This window comes from Sciurus carolinensis, chromosome 9 (assembly GCF_902686445.1).
Source record: "Sciurus carolinensis chromosome 9, mSciCar1.2, whole genome shotgun sequence".
NCBI lineage: Eukaryota > Metazoa > Chordata > Mammalia > Rodentia > Sciuridae > Sciurus > Sciurus carolinensis.
Window position 1 is genome coordinate 63182367 of NC_062221.1, and position 22135 is coordinate 63204501.

A 22135-nucleotide genomic window follows, 5' to 3' on the forward strand; every position below is an offset into this window, starting at 1 on the left:
TGTATGATTGCCCTACTAGTGTGACTCACCACCATGTACATCCAGAGGACTGAGAAAATGTGCTCCATTTGTGTACAATGTGTCAAAATGCATTCTACTGGCATGTATAAATAATTAGAATAAGTTTTTTTAAAAAATAAAATAAAGAAATATTACCCTTGCTCAAGAAAGGAACAAAATAGCAAGCTGGATACATTAAAAGAAACAAAGAAAGAAGAAGTTTTATTTGTTTTACACAAATATGTAAATTGAATCAAACTTCTTGGGAGCCATGCATCCAGTCATCCCACCTACTGGTAGAACCTGGTAAATTGAACCACTGAAAGCAGGCTCATTTTGCCTTTTTTAAATACAAGCACATTTGCTGCTTATTTGGATCTCTGCACTGGAAGACAACAGAGTTTGCTCTTCTGATCGTGACTGTGAACTGGATTAGGATTATGGTAGCTGGAACAGGCTGCTGCTTCCACTGCTCATCTTGACCCTTTCTATCACCAAGGAAACTTAAGACTATCAAAGTCTGAAGGAGCAAGGGGGGCTGTCAACAACCTGAGACAATGAGAAGCAATGATGTGGGTGCTATCCCTCTGCAAAGCACACAGATCAACCCACTCGTGCTCAGGAAGATGCTAGCAAGCTGGAAAGGAGTTTGGTACTCACACTGCTAAAGACAATCACCATGTGAAATTACTGAAGGGCCAATATATATTTATTTATTTTACAGGTCAAGTTTGGGAACAGGAAGGAAGTGGAGGATATGTTTTTAGTTTAAAAGAAAACAAAGAAGAAATACTCCAAATGTGGAGCGAAAAATATCCCTAAGCTGGAGAACAAAACTCCGGAATCTGGAGTAGAAAGAAGAGATATTTCTACAGTGTGGGCATGACATTTGCCAAGATGAAAAACAGTTTTACAAGTTGTCAGATACATAGGAAACTCTAAAACACAGAACCACTTAATAGAAAAGCTTTTTAGTGATGAAAAAGTTGAAATAGAGTAAAGAAAAGCAGTGATGTGCTACTTAAACAGAAGTGTGCTGATAAATGTTCAACAACTGGCTCTACCAAAAAAATTATATATATATATATATATATATGCAGAATTTCATTCTGAAGTTTACTACAAATAAATCATTAATTACTTTCATTATTATTTCAGCAAAAATGTTGCTTACACCATTAACCTGTGAGTTGAGATCTGACATGAATATTTTTTGGTATTTTCCTACGCATGAATCAGTAAACAATATTTTTAAAAAAGGCATACCTCAGGACCTAAATAATTCATGAAGACTTGCAGGCCTTCCTCACTGAATCAAGTAGTCATTTTCAAATACTGAAAGATCTCAGTTTTCTGTCTATTACAGATCTGGAATGTTCCCCAAAAGCTCATGTGTGGTTTAGTCTCCAGTTCAGTGATATTCACAGGTGGGGCTTTTGGGAAGTGAGAGCTGTAACCTCATTAGTAAGTTAATCTGCTGATAGATTAATCTTTGGATAGATTCATAATTTGATAACATTATTGAGAGGTAGTGGAAACTATAGGAGGTGGGGTCTAGTTAGAGGAAGTAAGTTACTGGGGACATGTCCTTTAGGACTATACCTTGGTCCTGGCCCCTTCTTTCTTCTCTATCTCTGCTTCCAGCCACTTTGAGGTGAGCAGCTTTGATCTGCCAGGCCTGCCCTTCTGCCATAATGTTCTGCCTCACTCAAGCCAAAAGCAATGGAACCATCTGACCTTGGACTGAAACCTCTGAAACCATGAGACATGAAGAAAACATTATTTTTCCCCTCAGTTTTGTCCCAGAGACAAAAAACACTCTGCTAGTCACAATGTAACATCCACAAACAGAATACACTTTTAAACTGCAGTATTACAATTTCTTCCATAACTTTCTTGACCAATCAACAAAATGATAAATCAAGTGCTGATTTTAAGTATTTTCTGATTGCTGTGGTGTAATATCTACTGCTGTCATGATTAATTTCAAGTAACCAGAGAAAGACACCACTGAACACAGAGTTGGGAAGAAATGTACAATATCACAAACTTATGCAGTATTTCCTCCACACAGTTGTAGTAGACATAAATAACCACACACTTAGAAAATAGTTTTTATAATCAGAGGTCACAGGTACCCTCAGGAGTCCCCTGAATTCCTGGTACTTGTAATCCCATTGAATCTGGTAGATCTGTGGTTTTTTATTCTTCTTAGGTGGCCAGAATCTTTTAGGAGGCTGAGGGGCCCTCAGAAGGGTTTAGGGTGGGGGTGGGGTGCAAAAGAGAGAACATCATCCTCTTTCTGGTATCTACAAATTTCTACCTTCCAACTATAACTTCTCCAAAGCTCTCTTCTGCTTGAGACCTCCTAATCAATTCCTGTCATAGGGCCAAAGCATTTCTAGAAGACCAGAGGAGCCTGTAATTCCCTATGCTTCTGCTAACATCTCTGAAGCAAAGAAATTACAAAACTGGGGGGGGGGTTCAAGATGGCGGACTAGAGGGCGGCTGCATTTCATGTTGCTCCAGGACTCAAGATTCAAAAGAGGAGATAGTGAGTGACTTGGGACCAACTCAAAGCCGCTGGGTGAGTTTCTCCCATTGGGGAGGCGTCCCGGATGGGGCGGTAGCCCCGGAACACAGGGAACTTTGTGAAATAGAGTGGCTCGGCGAGACGCCCCTCCCCCCGCTGGAGCGGTAAACACGGACAGCGGGGAACTTTGCAGAGGAGGCCGCGCAGCACACCGCTTGGTTTTGGAGCAATCTGCCGGGGCTCCGGTGGCTGCCAGAGAAAGAGTTGGGCGGCGAGCTATTTGGACTCAGCAACCGCCTGAACAACGGGGAGGGGTCTGTCCTGAGGAGGTGGAGGTGCGCAGTGAGTGGCTTGGTCTCCAAGCGCCCACACAGAACACCGGGTGGCTGCCTGGAGGAAGAGACGAGCGGTGGGTCACTGGGGCTTGGAGCATATGTATGAGGCTCCAAGTGACTGCTCAGAGGACGGGTCGCATAGCCAGGCGATTAGGTGCATAGCACGGTCCGGTCCGGGGACCTAGGCACCTTTTCTTGAAAGAGCTACAGAGAGACAAGCTGAGGGACAGAGCGAAGGTTCCAGGACTGCGGGCAGCTTCTCTGAGGAGGGGCTACCTAAGGAGACTCGTCTGCGAAGGGCAGGGCTCCCAAGCCCAGGAGGTAGGTCCAGACCCCTGGGAACGTTGCCTGGGAAGGCTGCCCTGCCCAGGCGGTAGTTGTGGACTGAGGGGAACCTCTAGGAAGGGAACTGACCACCGAGACCTCCCCACCAGGTGAGTCTTCCCCACCGGGTGAGGTTTTCCCACAAGGACGGTAAAACCAGAGACACAGGCACAAACAGGCATTGCCTCAGCCCGCAGCCTAGTTCCCCTTTAGATGACCATTGGTCAACAAGTAGAGGCACCTCTGCCCTCTAGCAGGGAATATACCCCAACTGAAGACCACCACCCCTAGAGAGGCAGCTTCCTTGGGGAGCATCGCAGTATCAACTTCCTCTAAGACTTCAGGCTACTGAAGGATAAGAGGGGATACACTAGCAATCTTCAGGGACATTATAAGTCAATAGAGGAAATCTGCAACATCTCAGCAGTACACTGATACCTGAACGACATGAGAAAACAAGGGAAGAAAATACCTCAAACAAATCTGGATGTTACATCAATAAAATCCAACGACAGCATGGCAGAAGAAATGTCAGAAAGGGAGTTCAGAATGTACATAATTAACATGATAAGGGAAGCAAACGATGAAATGAAAGAGCAGATGCAGGCATTGAATGAACGCACCAATCGACAGTTAAAAGAGCAAATACGGGAAGCAAAAGACCATTTCAATAAAGAGTTAGAGATATTGAAAAAAAAACCAAACAGAAATCCTTGAAATGAAGGAAACAATAAACCAAATTAAGAACTCCATAGAAAGCACAACCAATAGGATAGAACACCTGGAAGACAGAACCTCAGATATTGAAGACAAAATATTTAACCTTGAAAACAAAGTTGAACAAACAGAGAAGATGGTAAGAAATCATGAACAGAATCTCCAAGAACTATGGGATATCATGAAAAGGCCAAATTTGAGAATTATTGGGATTGAGGAAGGCTTAGAGAAACAAACCAAAGGAATGAACAACCTATTCAATGAGATAATTTCAGAAAATTTCCCAAATGTGAAGAATGAAATGGAAAATCAAGTTCAAGAGGCTTATAGGATTCCAAATACACAAAATTACAACAGACCCACACCAAGTCACATTATAATGAAAATACCTAACATACAAAATAAAGACAGAATCTTAAAGGCTGTGAGAGAAAAGAACCAGATTACATTCAGGGGGAAACCAATACAGATATCAGCAGATTTTTCAATCCAGACCCTAAAAGCTAGAAGGGCCAGGAACAACATTTTTCAAGCTCTGAAAGAAAATGGATGCCAACCAAGAATCTTATACCCAACAAAACTTACCTTCAAATTTGACGATGAAATAAAATCATTCCATGATAAACAAAGCTAAAAGAATTTACAAAAAGAAAGCCAGCATTACAGAATATTCTAATCAAAATATTCCAGGAGGAAGAGATAAAAAACAAAGAAGCAAATCAGAAAAGGGAGGAATTATCCTAAAGGAATTGTCAAATAAAGGGAGAACCAAGTTATGTCAAAAAAATAAATAAATAAATAAAATTTAAAAAATGAACCAAATGACTGGGAATACAAATCATATCTCAATAATAACCCTGAATGTTAATGGCCTGAATTCATTAATCAAAAGACATAGACTGGCAGATTGGATTAAAAAGAAAGATCCATAGACTGGTGTTCAAGATGGCTGCCTAGAGGGTGGCTGCATTTCATGTTGCTCCAGGACTCAAGATTCAAAAGAGGAGATAGTGACTTGGGACCAACTCAAAGCCGCCGGGTGAGTTTCTCCCATAGGGGAGGCGTCCCGGATGGGGCAGTAGCCCCAGAATGCAGAGAACTTTGTGAAGTAGAGTGACTCGGCGAGACGCCCCTCCCCCGCCGGAGCGGTAAAAACGGACAGCGAAGCGGAGCGAAAAAATGGCGGATTGAAGTTTCCAGGACTGCGGGCAGCTTCTCTAACCTAAGGAGACTCGTCTGCGAAGGGTGAGGCTCCCAAGCCCAGGAGGGAGGTCCGGGCCCCTGGGAACGTTGCCTGAGAAGGCTGCCCTGCCCAGGCGGCAAGACACACCTCCCCCCGCTGGAGCAGTGAGCTCGGAAAGTGGGGAACCTTGCAGAGGAGGCCGAGCAGCACACCGCTTGGTTTTTTGGTTTTCTGGAGCAATCTGCCAGGGCTCCAGGGACTGCCAGAGAAAGAGTTGGGCGGCGAGCTATTTGGATTCAGCAACCGCCTGAACAACGGGGAGGGGGCTGTCCTGAGGAGGTGGAGGTGCGCAGTGAGTGGCTTCGTCTCCAAGCGCCCACACAGAGCACCGGGTGGCTGCCTAGAGTAAGAGACGAGTGACGGGTCACTGGGGCTTGGAGCATATGTACGAGGCTCCAAGTGACTGCTCAGAGGACGGGTCGCATAGCCAGGCAATTAGGTGCAAAGCACGGTCCGAGCCGGGGATCTAAGCACCTTTTCTTGAAAGAGCTACACAGAGACCAGCTACGGGGTGGAGCGAAGGTTCCAGGACTGCAGGCAGCTTCTCTGAGGAGGGGCCACCTAAGGAGACTCATCTGCGAAGGGCAGGGCTCCCAAGCCCAGGAGGTAGGTCCAGACCCCTGGAAACGTTGCCTGGGAAGGCTGCCCTGCCCAGGCGGTACTTGTCGACTGAGGGAAACCTCTAGGAGGGGAACGGACTAGCGAGACCTCCCCACCGGGTGGGTCTTCCCCGCCGAGTGAGGTTTTCCCACAAAGACGGTAAAACCAGAGACACAGGCCCAAACAGGCATTGCCTCAGCCCGCAGTCTAGTTCCCCTTTGGATGACCATTGGTCAACAAGTAGAGGCACCTCTGCCCTCTAGCAGGGAATATACCCCAACTGAAGACCACCACCCCTAGAGAGGCAGCTACCTAGGGGAACACCGAAGTATCTTCCTCTAAGATTTCAGGCTACTGAAGGATAAGAGGGGATACACTAGCAATCTTCAGGGACATTATAAGTCAATAGAGGAAATCTGCAACATCTCTGCAGTCCACTGACACCTGAACGTCATGAGAAAACAAGGGAAGAAAATGCCTCAAACAAATCTGGATGTTATATCAATAAAATCCAATGACAGCATGGCAGAAGAAATGTCAGAAAGGGAGTTCAGAATGTACATAATCAACATGATAAGGGAAGCAAACGATAAATGAAAGAGCAGATGCAGGCATTGAATGAACGCACCAATAGACAGTTAAAAGAACAAATACAGGAAGCAAAAGACCATTTCAATAAAGAGTTAGAGATATTGAAAAAAAACCAAACAGAAATCCTTGAAACGAAGGAAACAATAAACCAAATTAAGAACTCCATAGAAAGCACAACCAATAGGATAGAACACCTGGAAGACAGAACCTCAGATATTGAAGACAAAATATTTAACCTCGAAAACAAAGTCAAACAAACAGAGAAGATGGTAAGAAATCATGAACAGAATCTCCAAGAACTATGGGATATCATGAAAAGGCCAAATTTGAGAATTATTGGGATTGAGGAAGGCTTAGAGAAGCAAACCAAAGGAATGAACAACCTATTCAATGAGATAATTTCAGAAAATTTCCCAAATGTGAAGAATGAAATGGAAAATCAAGTTCAAGAGGCTTATAGGACTCCAAATACACAAAATTACAACAGACCCACACCAAGTCACATTATTATGAAAATACCTAACATACAAAATAAAGACAGAATCTTAAAGGCTGTGAGAGAAAAGAACCAAATTACATTCAGGGGGAAACCAATACGGATATCAGCAGATTTTTCAAACCAGACCTTAAAAGCTAGAAGGGCCTGGAATAACATTTTTCAAGCCCTAAAAGAAAATGGATGCCAACCAAGAATCCTATACCCAGCAAAACTTACCTTCAGATTTGACGACGAAATAAAATCCTTCCATGATAAACAAAAGCTAAAAGAATATACAAAAAGAAAGCCAGCATTACAGAACATTCTCAGCAAAATATTCCATGAAGAAGATATGAAAAACAAAGAAGCAAATCAGCAAAGGGAGGAGCTATCCTAAAGGAACTCTCAAATAAAGAGGAACCAAGTCGTGTCAAAAACAAGCAAATAAATGAATAAAATGAGTCAAATGACCGGGAATACAAATCATATCTCAATAATAACCCTGAATATTAACGGCCTGAATTCATCAATCAAGACATAGACTGGCAGATTGGATAAAAAAGAAAGATCCAACAACATGTTGCCTGCAAAAGACTCATCTCCTAGAAAGAGATACCCAAAGACTAAAGGTGAAAGGATGGGGGAAAACTTACCATGCACATGGACCCAGCAAAAAAGCTGGGGTATCCATCCTCATTTCAGATAAAGTGGACTTCAAGCCAAAGTTAGTCAGAAGGGATAAAGAAGGACATTTCATAATGCTTAAGGGAACCATAAATCAGCAAGATATAACAATCATAAATATCTATGCCCCAAACAGTGGCTCACCCATGTATGTCAAACAAATCCTTCTCAATCTCAGAAACCAAATAGACCACAATACAATAATACTAGGTGATTTTAACACGCCTCTCTCACCACTTGGACAGATCTTCCAAACTAAAAATTGAACAAAGAAACCATAGATCTCAATAACACAATCAATAATTTAGACTTAACAGACATTTATAGAATATACCATCCAATGAAGAGTGAATACACTTTCTTCTCAGCAGCACAAGGATCCTTCTCTAAAATAGACCATATATTATGCCACAAAGCTAATGTTAGCAAATACAAGAAGATAGAGACACTTCCTTGTATTCTATCAGACCATAATGGATTGAAGTTAGAAATAAATGAAAGAGTAAAAAACAGAAACTACTCCAACACCTGGAGATTAAACAATATGCTATTATATGAGGAATGGATAACAGAAGATATTAGGAAGGAAATTAAAAAATTCTTAGAGGTAAATGAGAACAAAGAAACATCATATCAAAATCTCTGGGACACTATGAAAGCAGTACTTAGAGGAAAATTTATTTCATGGAGCGCATTCAATAAAAGAAGCAAAACTCAAAAAATAAACGACCTAACACTACAGCTCAAAGCCCTAGAAAAGAAGAACAGACCAACACCAAAAGTAGTAGAAGACAGGAAATAGTTAAACTCAGAGCTAAAATCAACGAAATTGAAACAAAAGAAACAATACAAAAAATTGACAAAATAAATGGTTGGTTCTTTGAAAAAATAAACAAAATTGATAAACCTTTAGCCACACTAACAAAGAGAAGACGAGAGAGAACCCAAATCACTAAAATTTGGAATGAGCAAGGAAATATCACAACAGACACGATTGAAATACAAAACATAATTAGGAGCTATTTTGAAAACCTGTACTCCAACAAAATAGAAAATTTCGAAGATATCAACAAGTTTCTAGAGACGTATGAATTGCCTAAACTGAACGAGGAGGACATACACAATTTAAATAGACCAATTTCAAGTAATGAAATAGAAGAAGTCATCAAAAGCCTACCAACAAAGAAAAGTCCAGGACCTGATGGTTTCTCAGTCGAGTTCTACAAAACCTTTAAAGAAGAGCTCATTCCAATACTTTTCAAAGTATTCCATGAAATAGAAGAGGAGGGAACCCTCCCAAACTCATTCTATGAAGCCAATATCACCCTGATACCTAAACCAGACAGAGACACATCGAGGAAAGAAAATTTCAGACCAATATCCTTAATGAACATCGACACAAAAATTCTGAACAAAATTTTAGGAAATCGCATACAAAAACATATTAAAAAGATAGTGCACCATGATCAAGTGGGTTTCATCCCAGGGATGCAAGGTTGGTTCAACATCAGGAAATCAATAAATGTAATTCACCATACCAACAGACTTAAAGTCAAGAATCACATGATTATTTCAATAGATGCAGAAAAAGCATTCGATAAAATACAGCACCTCTTCATGCTCAAAACACTAGAAAACATAGGGATAGTGGGAACATTCCTTAACATTGTAAAGGCCATCTATGCTAAACCCATGGCTAATATCATTCTAAATGGTGAAAAACTGAAAGCATTCCCCCTAAAAACTGGAACAAGGCAGGGATGCCCTCTCTCACCACTCCTATTCAATATCGTCCTTGAAACTCTAGCCAGAGCAATTAGACAGACCAAAGAAATTAAAGGGATACGAATAGGAAAAGAAGAACTCAAACTATCCCTATTTGCTGATGATATGATTATATACTTAGAGGAACCAGGAAATTCCACCAGAAAACTCTAAGAACTCATAAGTGAATTTAGTAAAGTAGCGGGATATAAGATCAATGCTCATAAATCCAATGCATTTTTATACATAAGTGATGAATCTTCAGAAAGAGAAGTTAGAAAACTACCCCATTCACAAAAGCCTCGAAAAAAATAAAATACTTGGGAATCAATCTCACAAAAGAGGTGAAAGACCTCTACAATGAGAACTACAGAACACTAAAGAAAGAAATTAAAGAAAACCTTAGAAGATGGAAAGATCTCCCATGTTCCTGGATAGGCAGAATTAATATTGTCAAAATGGCCATACTACCAAAAGTGCTATACAGATACAATGCAATTCCAATTAAAATCCCAATGATGTACCTTACAGAAGTAGAACAAGCAATCATGAAATTCATCTGGAAGAATAAGAAACCCAGAATTGCTAAAGCAATACTTCACAGGAAAAATGAAGCAGGGGGTATTGCAATACCAGAACTTCAACTGTACTACAAAGCAATAGTAACAAAAACGGCATGGTATTGGTACCAAAATAGACAGGTAGATCAATGGTACAGAATAGAGGACACGGACACAAACCCAAATAAATATAATTTTCTCATACTAGACAAAGGGGCCAAAAATATGCAATGGAGAAAAGATAGCCTCTTCAACAAATGGTGCTGGGAAAATTGGAAATCCATATGCAACAGAATGAAACTAAACCCATATCTCTCACCATGCACGAAACTAAACTCAAAATGGATTAAGGACCTCGGAATCAGACCAGAGACCTTGCATCTTATAGAAGAAAAAGTAGGTCCAGATCTTCAACATGTCGGCTTAGGACCAGACTTCCTCAACAGGAGTCCCATAGCACAAGAAATAAAAGCAAGAATCAACAACTGGGATAGATTCAAACTAAAAAGCTTTCTCTCAGGAAAGGAAACTATCAGCAATGCGAAGAAAGAGCCTACAGAGTGGGAGAAAATCTTTGCCAATCACACTTCAGATAGAGCACTAATCTCCAGAATCTATAAAGAACTCAAAAAACTCAACACCAAGACTACAAATAACCCAATCAACAAATGGTCTAAGGAAATGAACAGACACTTCACAGAAGAAGACCTACAAACAATCAACAAACATATGGAAAAATGTTCAACATCTCTAGTAATAAGAGAAATGCAAATCAAAACCACCCTAAGATTCCATCTCACCCCAATCAGAATGGTGATTATCAAGAATACAAGCAACAACAGGTGTTGACGAGGATGTGGGGAAAAAGGTACACTCATACATTGCTGGTGGGGCTGCAAATTAGTGCAGCCACTCTGGAAAGCAGTATGGAGATTCCTTAGAAAACTTGGAATGGAACTACCATTTGACCCAGCTATCCCACTCCTTGGCCTATACCCAAAGGACTTAAAATCAGCATACTACAGAGATACAGCCACATCAATGTTCATTGCTGCTCAATTCACCATAGCCAGATTGTGGAACCAACCTAGATGCCCTTCAGTTGATGAATGGATAAAGAAACTGTGGCATATATATACAATGGAATATTACTCAGCCATAAAGAATGATAAAATTATGACATTTGCAGGCAAATGGATGAAATTGGAGAATATCATGCTAAGTGAGATAAGCCAATCTCAAAAAACCAAAGGAAGAATGATCTCGCTAATAAGTGGATGATGATACATAATGGGGCGTGGGAGGGGTTAGTATTTAGGGTTAGAGTGAGGGTTAGGGAGGGGGGCAAGAATGGGGGAAGGAAGGACTCTATAGAGGGAAAAGAGGGATGGGAGGGGTGGGGGGAAGGGAAAAAATAACAGAATGAATCAACCAACATCACCCTATGTAAACGTATGATTACACAAATGGTATGCCTTTACTCTATGTACAAACAGAGAAACAACATGTATCCCATTTGTTTACAATAAAAAAAAAAGAAAGAAATTACAAAACTGGTTGCCTTTTCAATGTGAAAAGGAAAAGAGAAATCTGGAGGAAAAACAACAACAACATAAGTTTGATTTTTAAAAACTTATCGCACCCTCAAATTTTACAACTGGGGCACAGGAGGAAAATTCCATTTGAATATTCACAGTGAGGCTACATTTTCTCAGTCCATAAAGATCAACACCAACATTCGAGAGATCAGAAACAAAGAGAGAGCAAGAAATGTTCTGGGGATAAGACATACCTTCCAGGGCATGGCTCCCAGTGACCCACGACCTCCAACGAGGTCCCACCTCCTACAGTCTCCACCACCTCCCAGTATTTGATTACCTGTCTTCAGGGTCTTTTTTTTTTTCTAATTAATTATTAAAAGAAAACTTCAATACTATGAAATACTATGAAAAGTTATAACAGTGACCAAAGCCACTATTCAGACCCTGGAGGAATAAGCCCTAAATATGAAACTCAAGAAGAAAAATTAAAAATGATCATTTGGGGTTAACACATGCTTTGCTACATAAAATGAAGTAAATCTTATGATCTATCATAGAAAAATTTTTGAAGCATGTGAAAAAAACATTGTATTAGGGAACAAAAGGACAACATTCACTGGTTACAGTAATCAAAATAGCCGTTATAATAGGAAGATGCAAAGAAAGATCATATGCATGGATTTATTGAAATCAGTAAACGGAATTTATGTGGAGATGTGTAGTACACTGAATAAAGTCCCCCACAAAGAGGTCCCCAGACCCATACATAAGGCAGAAAGGAATTGAGGCTGCTGATAATCAACCTTAAAGTGGAGAGATTATCCTTGCAGGTTCAATCTAATCATAAGGTTCCTTACCTGTGGAAGATGGAAGAAAAGTTAATGTCAGAGTGATTCGATGTCAGAAATATTCGACCAGTCATTGTTGACGTGGAAGAAGGAAACAAGCCACAGATGAATGTGTGCAACCTCTAGAAACTGAAAAGGGTAAGAAAACAGAACATGTGAATTCTTCCCTGGATTCCCCCAGAGAGAAACTAGCCCTGTGGGCACTGTGGATACCTTTCTTCAAGCCCAGAGAGACGAATTTTTTACTTCCAACATCTAAAACTATAAGATAATCAGTTTTGTTTTATGCCACTAAGTTTGGGGTAAGTTGTTACAGCAGTGATGTGAAACTAATACAAGCAGAAATCCATTCTACAGGGCACATGAGGCTCTTTGTACTTTGCCTTTCATACCTTCTGCTCCTTGCCCTTATACCAATGACTTGTTGGATAAATTTTATTTTCCCTCTATATGCTTCTTAGTATTTTCCAAGAGATATATGATGTGTGTTAAATGTTTTATCATGAAAACTTTCACATGCAAAGCGAACGAAAATGGAATGAGTTTTCATGTATCTAATACCTAGCTTCTGTAATTTATCAGTATTTTGTCATTCTTGTTCATGTAACCTCTAATCACTTCCTATCCTCTTTGCTCAAGTATTTTGTATATGTTATTTATGTAAACTGTACATATACAAATCTAAAATTTGAAATGAACAAACCTTGGCTTCACATTTTAACAAATGAATATGTCCATGAAACTCAGAAATCTTTTATAATAAAGAAACTTTCCATTTCCCTGAAGAGTCCCAGTTTTCTGCCCCACTCTCCACACCCATTTTCCATGTTCTAGAACATCTATAAACATAAACATAAAGCACATTCTTTTTTGATTCTAGTATGTCAGTTACCTTTCATATTATTACTATACCCTCATAGTTCTTTCCTGCTTATTGGTGGGTAGCATTTAATTGTATAAATTTGTTTATCAATTTTCTTGTTCATGGACATTTAGTTTGGTTCCAATTTGGGGTTATGGTGAATAACAAGCCTTTTTATAAACCTGGCTTTTTGTTGTTGTTGTCGTTGTTAATGTTGTTGTTTTGGTACTAGTGATTTAACCCAGGGGTACTTTACCTCTGATCCATATGCCATATCCCCAGTCCTTTGTTTTTTATTTTTTATTTTGAGACGGGGTCTCACTAAGGTGCTGAGGGTCTTGCTAAGTAGCTGAGGCTGGCCTCAAACATGTGACATGTGCTTCTCTTGCCTTAGCTTACCGAGTTGCTGTGAACATGCTGTTATTTCTCTTTTCCCTAGGATTGGAATTGCCTTACCAAAGGGGAGATGCATGTTTAACTTTATTTTTTAAAAAACTGTCAAATATTTTTCCAAATTGGTTTTATCATTTTACATTCCTACAAATAGTGCCTGACAGTTCTAGTTGTTCCACCTAATCAAATTGGGATTGTTAGTCTTTTTATTTTTAGAAATTTTAGTAAAGATGTTGTGCTTTTAATTTTAATTTCCCTGATGACTAATAACATTGACTATAGAGTGCTTTGTGTTCTTTGGCTGTGTGTGTGTGTGTGTGTGTGTGTGTGTGTGTGTGTGTGTTCTTGTTGATCTGAACTTCTTGCCCATTTTTAATTGAGTTGTTTATCATATTACTGATTTGTAAGAATGTACTAGCCCATTTTTCATTACTATAATGAAATTTCTGAGGGAGGTTAATTTTATAAGGAAAAGAAGTTTATGTCGATTCAAATTTCTGATCCAAGGTTCAGGTGTTGCATCCAGTGATCCAGCAAGCACGTATGTCTCCAAAGATTTCTCTCTCTCTTCTTATAAAGTCACCAGTAGTCAGTCATGAACTTGTGTAATCTTATCACTTCCCAGAGGCCCCACCTCTAAGCACTATAATTACATTGAGTTTCCACCCTCATAATACCTCATGATGGGGATTAAATTTAAACACAAGGGCATTTGGAGAGCACACATGAGTCATATCTAAACCATACCAATTTCTTATATATCCCTGGGTATGAGTCCTTCATCAGATATGTATTCTAAGACTATTTTCTCCAAATCTGAGCTTTGCCTATTCATTTTCTCAATGGTGTCATTTGGTGAGCAGGATTTTTATTATCAAGTCTAATTAATGAATTTTTAAATTTTATAATGTTACTTTCAGTGGCCTAGGAAATATTTGCCTTCTCCAAGGTTGCAGAGATATCTTCTTGTATTTTCTTCAATAAGCTTTGTACTTTTACTTTTGACTATGTTCCAGCCTATACTTAATTTTTATGTATATATACTAATTTTGTGTATGATATAAGTTTATACAAGATTTTGCAGGTAGTATGTATATCGTATATTTTTCCATAAGGGTATTCAGTTGTTTCTGCACCATTCATTAAAAAGACTTATTTCTCTATTGAATTACTTTGGTGCTTTTGTCAAAAACCGGTTAAGTACACAGATTGAGGTCTATTTCTGAATCCTGTAGTCTGGTCCACCTATCTATTTGTCCTTATGTCAATGTCACAGCATCCCAATTGCAATTGTTTTAATGGTAAATGTTGTAGGCATTTATAAATGTTATGACTTTTTATTCTTATATTTTAGGCTTTTGTATTTCTATATAAATTTTAGAATATTTTATTGATTTCTACAATTAATGTCTGCCAAGAGCATGTTGACAGTGATTGAAACTAATTTGGGAAAAATTGGTATCTTTTTATTTGTTTGTTTTTGCTACTGGGGATTAAATCCAAGGGCACTTAACCACTGACTACATCCCTAGCACTTCATTGTATTTTATTCAGAGACAGGGTCTCACTGAGTTGTTTAGGGCCTCTCTAAGTTGCTGAGGCTGGTTTTGAACTCACAATCCTCCTGCCTCAGTCATCTGAGCCACTGGGATTACAGATGTGTGCCACTGCACCCAGCCAGAAAATTGGTATCTTAACAATATTGATTCAGTCCTTTAGTCCATGAACACAGGATGTCTTTCCATTTATTTGTCTTCTTTGATTTCTCTCACCTATGTTTTCTAGTCTTCTGTGTAGAGGTTTGTGCACATCTTTTAAAACATTTTTGGCTTCTTATAGGGTTTTTTTTCATGCTACTGAGAATGGAATTTATTTTCATTTAATTTTCAATTTTTGGTCCTTTCCAGGGCATGATATAACAAGACTGCAAACTGGGAGTGATTAAAACAACATAAATCTATTTTCTCATAGTTTGGGAGGTCATAAGGCTACGATCAGTATCACTTTGCTGAGACTAAGGTGTCAGTAGGGCTGTACTCCTTCTAGAAGCTCTACCTTTAGAAGCTCTAGGAGAATTTGTCATTTGCCTTTTCCATCTTCTGGTAGCTACTGGCATTCCTTGGCTTCTGACTGTAACCAACTGCTGCCTCTGCTTTGCATGGTCTTCTTTGTGAAACCTCTCTCTTACAAGGATACATGTGACCTAGGATAATCTCTACATCTCAAAATACTAAGTCTAATCACACCTGCAAAGACACGTTTTCCAAATAATGTAACATTTACATATTTCAAGGATTAAGCCTTGGTGTCTACACAGGTAATACATAGAAACACCATTTTTTACTTTGGTTTTGTATTCCAAGAACCTCCCTAACTCACTATTTCTTACTACTTTTTATTGATTTCTTAGTATTTCCTATGCAAATCATCATAGAGAAAGGTTATGCTTATATTTTTTCTTGCATTACTGCAATGTATATAATACATTTAGTGTTAAAAATATATATAATCATCAAGCCAGGAACCATGATGTATGCCTGTAGTCCTAGCTACTTGGGGGGCTGAAACAGGAGGATCACTTGGGCCCAGGAGTTGGGAGAGCAGCCTGGGTGATGTAGTAAAACCCTATCTCAAAATAAAAACACTACCCACCTACACTTTTCTCTCTCTCTCTCTTTATTTCTCTCTCTCTCTCTCTCTCTCTCTCTCTCTATATATATATATATATATATGTATATATAATACACACACATATACATGGAGACTATACATACACACACATATTTAAAAATCATTAAGTAACATTGATTTAATCATCTACAAACAATTCCATATCCATGCACAATATCGCAAAGGTTAATCTGACCCATAGCTTCAACTTTATAAAGGCAATTCAGATGTGTATCGTAAGCCTTGCCTTCTAGAATTTCAGGGCTTAATTTCTAACTGCCTCGTAGGTTTTTCCACCTACGATATGCATTAGTCATCAAACCCAAACCAGCATTAACATCCCTTCCATGTCTTCTTTGTATCTGCTTGTCTATTTCTGTGACTGTCATCAGTACTGTCACTTATATGATTCACCGTAGTTTGAAACCTCAGTCATCCTCCTCCCCCTATTTCCTACATTAAGGTTTACATTGCTTTAAACACTCACAAATATGCTTTCAAATGATCTCTCCTCTCTCCCCACTGTCATACTTTAGTTCAGACCTCTCACACTTGACTTTCTTAATAGTTCCCTATCTAGTCTTGGTGACCTTCAATCTCCTTTACAAATTCATTGTTTTCTGGTTTTCCAGAATGATCTTTCTTAAGCCCACTTGATTACAATATGATCCTATCTAACAGGTCCTGCCTTTAATCTTTCTTGATCTACAGCATGTACTACTTCATATTGTTATTATCTTTTTACTAGGTATATCTCTAACTAGACCACGGTTAGTAGAGGACAGGGACTGTATTCTATTCTTCTATATCCACAGACCATGTTCATAGCCAGCGATTTATAAATGTTGATGAGTATTGTAACATGCTTTTCTAAGCACTAGAGAGTTTGATAATGATGATGGCGCAAATATATGTTACTTCAGCTGTTTATTTTTCCAGGAAACAACAGAGGAGGAGTGCAGTGTCAGGGAACATAAATATCTTCCAGAAGAACTTGGGGGGAAAAAACTTGTAAAAATTTAAATACAGCAAGGTGATTAGCAACTTAGTGAGACCCTGTCTCTAAATAAAATACAAAATAGGGCAGGGGATGTGGCTCAGTAGTGGAATGCCCCTGAGATCAATCCCAGGTACCAAAAAAAAAAAAAAAATTTTTTTTTAAATACATATCTTATGAAAATAAATAAATGCAAACAATTCAGTTTCCATTAAAGATCTCTTTAGTTCCCTTTCTAATTTATTGGTTAATTCTGAAAACTATTGTTTTGTATGTCAAGATAAATGCTTTGAGAAGTTTAGCTGGTGGATTGCTTAATTCCAAGCTGAACCTGAGAATTAAGTGTAAAATAATAAAACCGTTTCAAGACTCCTAGGTCTGGAGGGTTTCTACTTGATAGGATTATGAGTGGATGAATCTGAATTTATGACTGACAATTAAAGGGAAAGGAATTTTCTTTATGTTTCGTGTATGTAAATGGATGAGGAGAATTTGCCCTTGAAATGAAGACAGGGCAGAAAGCCCTATAATTTGAAGCCCGGCTAATTTCACCAATTGGCTTCATAATCTTTCATAGGCCACATCTTCATAAAATATAAAATATCAAAGGACAATGGTCTTAAATTACTTAGGAAGAGAAAGTATATAAAGCAAGGGAACCAAAGATCCTGGACTCTCCAACACTGAGAAATTGGGAAGAGAATTACTCAGCAAAAGGAGACTAGGAATCAGCAGCTCTTGGAGGAAAAAAAGAAAATATTATGTCCTGAAAGCCCAAAGAGGGATGATGCTGGTTAACCGTAGAGCACTCAGCTGATGGTACTCAGAGGTCACTGACCACTAGCAGTGTGTAACTGTTGGAGACCTTGACAAGGGTCGTTTCAACAAATTAGTGGGATTAAAATTCAGATGAAAGCCAGCTAGATAATGAAAGAACAAAATCATTTTTGATGTCTTTTTAAAACCCACGCTTATTTCAAACCCAGAGCTGGCCTAATGACTTGAGTCCCCTTCAGATCCCAGAGATTCTAACTCACTTCACTTTTCCATGGTTCTTCCTCATGCTTCCCAAGATTGTTTCAAGGATATGAAAGAGATTTTAAAGAGACCGGCAACAAAAGTAGGACAAAGGGGTGATTATTAATTTTATTATTCTATTCAATTACTCTATTGTATTCATTTTGTAGTCTCTAGGCTCCTTCATTCTTCCTCAATATCCAAATATTAATTGGTCGCCACAGTGAACATTCACCAACGCAGATTTCAAGACCTTTGCTATTCCCCACGTCCTTCAGGTTTCCAACCCGGAAACTATGCGGACGGGGCGAGGCGGGGCGGGGATAGAAGGAGTACACTGGTCCCACCCAGATGCTTGTGGGCGCATGCGCCGGGCCTCCGCGGACTGTTCGTGCTGCTTCCCTAGGATGGGCGGAGTGCTGGTTTCAGTGACGGACTGAGTACGGTTGCCGGGCAGGCTCTTGCGGAAGTCCATGCGCCATTGGGAGGGCCTCAGCGGCTTTTCTGTGCCCTTGTTGCCGAAGGCCTCTTCCTGGGTCATTCCTGGATCAAGAGCCGCACTGGGGTTGACAGGGGGGCTCCCGCGTGGCCGTCTCGGCGCTTGTGTGACCTCTACGCCGGCGAGATGTGGCGAATGCGTCGGGTCGCGGTGGCCTGGTAAGTGCGGGCTCCGACCTGGCCCCGTTATTTCAGGGCCAGGATTGTCCCATCACTACGTCCAGAATGTGCAGATAACGCCCACACCAGGCCGAGGGCGGTTGGAAAATTCCCGGATACTTTTGAGGACCAGAGTTACGGAAGCTCTGACTAGGCTTATCTGTGGAGCTGACTGGCTTCGGTTTCGACCCTCGTCCCTGACCAGCTTGAAGATTCTGGACGCCTCTATCTTGGCCCTTCTCTGTTGTCCTTTTGTCCCTGTCCTTTACACCCTCGTGACCTCGCTATTATCTCTGCCTCTACTAGTTTCTTCTTCTTTTGCAAATTTTCTCCTTGTCTGGTCTGGCTTTGTCCATGTATCGCCTTCCGTGCCCTACTCTTAACTGTCTTTGCTTCCACCTCCACGCCATGTGTACATTTACACCTGCAAGTACTTAGGCTCTTCTTCAGGGTGAAGGAGCCTTTGCTTATTTGCCTAGTCCTCTGATTGGAGTCAGATCTAGAACAGTGACGCACATGGTGTCAGAGATGGTATTTAGAGATGCACTCTTCCTAGGAGCTTTTTTCAGTGTTTAAGGAAGAGGACTTGACACTTGGATTTTGAAGCAAAGAAGCTAATGTGGCACTACTTTTTTAATTATACAATCGTTCTGACTTGTTCTAATCCTACATAGAAAACCACAGAAATCTTTTCATTGCTGTGAATTACTATATGCATTTTAAGCATATTAAATTGATTTTATTTTTTTATATAATTTGTTCTAATAACCTTAGGTAACCTTCACCCTTAACTCATTGTTGCAGATATTTAATAGGAAGTAATATGCATCAAGCAAGATTGGGAAAATTTAGTTTTCCTCACTTAACCCCACTTCTGAACCCCAGCCTTGAATTTTTTCCCGAACTTTTTAAGTGGTGTAGATAATTTACAGTGTTTATTTATTTATTTTTTTTAATTTACAGTGTTTATAAGGAATAGAATCCATTCGTTTTTTGAAAGTTAACTGAAGTGCAAATACAGATAAAATAGTTATAGTGTTAGTCAATTAGAATAATTGCATATTTTTAATAGAATTTTAGTAGAATTTTAATTTTTTAATAAATTCATGGTCCTTGGCACCAATAACTTACCAAGAGTGTAAGTTCTTTACACTCTTGGTATTTCTATTCCTCATTATTTAATGAGGAAACATCTATTTAAATAAAAGAGACTTCAAAAACAGTATACTCTGGAGCAATTGAGATGTGTAGGAAAAATTTTCAAAATTGAATTTAAAGACAAACCGATTTATAACTGGTACTATTTGTTTATTCAGTTGGGTGTTGTTGGGCTAAGTTGTGTCTAAAGTTACTATGGATGCCATAGAGTCTTGGCTTAAAAATGTCTTATGATGACAGCACAGTTTAGCTACCAGAAGACGTGAAGATTTGAAAAGTCAGAAACCTTGAACTGTGAATTTGTCTTTTGCTATAGTTACTTTGCGTGTTATAAAGGAGTACAGTTAAATTCCTACTCTTTAACAGGTGGGAACGTGAACATTTTTGACATACATATATAAAACATGCTAGTGGACATGCGAGGAGACCAATGACCAGCATTTATTTGGTGCAATAAATATTTGTGTAAAATTAATGAAAGATGAACTACATATTAGGAATTATGTTTTAAAAGAGGTGGTGAATAAGCAAGAAAGTAGATAACTTCTTGGGATAGGGAGTCTATTTTGTATCACTTGATTTTTAGTTTTGTTTGCATATAGCAGTCTCTTTCTGTTTGTGGAAGTTTTTAGGATCTCAACTTTGTCCTCCATCTTAAATTTCTCAAGGCTTTCGTTCAGGTGTGGGTTTCTTTTTTCACTGCTCAACTGGCTTGACACTCAATGGACCTTTTTGTTAAAAAGATCATTATCTTTCTTTAGTTCTGGGAAATTTTCTTATTTTCTTTCTTCCATTTTTCCTGTTCTTTTCTTTCTAGGCACTTTTTAAATGAATATTAGTCCTCTTAAATTGATCCTGTATGTCCATGATTTCCAAAATATGGCCTGTACCGTCATCTGTGAAAAAATATATGTTCTGTAATATGTGGATGTACACATTAACCTGTGTGTGTGTGTGTGTGTGTGTGTGTGTGTGTATCTCTTCATTGTATATATCTTTACATTCTAAGTGGATCTTAACTTGAAGGGTAATATACAAAAAAATAATTAATAAACTGCAGCTAGAAGCTTTGATACTTTATTCTAGAACCTAGTGGATCATTTTGTGCACACCATGGGACGCTTTTACCCCATCCTCTCACCCTCTTTGGTATCTCTTTACATCACTTAATTTTTCTCTAATGTTTTCCTCATTTTTTTTTCTTTATTCAGCATTCTAGGGGATTTTCTTAATTTATTTTCCAGCATTGGTTTTGATTTTTTAAAAATATATTGGAAACAAAATAAAAATAAGAAATAAAAATATATTGGCCATTGCAACTTTAATCTCCATGGACTACCTTTTAGTATTTAAGCTCTTTTTGACTCTTAGAAACGTTTAATTCAGTAAGCTTTCTATTGTTCTTTAATTACTATTTTTAAAATAGTTTTGAATAACAACATGCTCTTATTTATGACTTAAGTATTTTCAGGGACCTTCCTGAAAATCCTAATAAGAATTTCATATCTATTCTTTTTCCAGGACTAATAATGTTATCTTTGTCCTCATCTTAAGAGTTGCTGGTTATCTAGAGTATGTTATCTAATCGTATTTAACCTGATGGACTAATAGTTGATGTAGATGCCAGTGTGGGATACCTCTGAGTGAGAGAGCTAATTGAGCAAACTGTGTTTTAGATATTTAATGTATCAACTTACAGGCTTCATTTTAGGGAGAAGAGGGGTGATCTCATCTTGTTACATATTCTCATATTGTTATAGGCTTAACTCTGGGAAGTTCCCCCACACATGCTTGCATACTCTTCAAAGTCTTAGCACTTCCCTTCTCTGACAAATTCTCAGCCTCTGCACAATCGGTACAGCTAACATTTGGCTGAATTGGAATGGACTAGAGGATGATCCATGCAGACTCTCCTCAGATAGTGCTGCAGTAAATCTCAGTTACTTCTTTTTACTCTCCTACCTGTATCTCAAGAGGACCTTGTTGTAAAAAGCAGTTCCCTCCTGTGTGAACATTTATCTTTTGAATTGGAAGTTCTTGAAGTAACTCTTGAGGATGTCTTTCTGAGTATTAGGATTTGTGTAAAGTCGATTATCTCTTCCAGAGGACTAATTAATGAACATTTCACTTGTAATTACTGACCTGAATATCCTATCCCTGTCT

At 38.9% G+C, this 22135-nt stretch overlaps 1 protein-coding gene across 4 annotated transcripts in view; it reads left to right on the forward strand.

Moving 5' to 3' along the window:
• The first annotated feature begins 18576 nt into the window (after positions 1 to 18576).
• Opa1 (OPA1 mitochondrial dynamin like GTPase) overlaps positions 18577 to 22135 on the forward strand; it is an 81533-nt gene continuing 77974 nt past the window's right edge. For 3 of the 4 annotated variants that reach the window (XM_047563311.1, XM_047563310.1, XM_047563312.1), the window contains exon 1: positions 18578 to 18814. In XM_047563311.1, coding sequence (XP_047419267.1) covers positions 18783 to 18814 — 32 coding nt within the window. In that variant the 5' untranslated portion in view covers positions 18578 to 18782. Of the gene's footprint in view, positions 18815 to 22135 lie in introns of all 4 variants that reach the window. The other variant, XM_047563309.1, reaches the window with a different exon arrangement.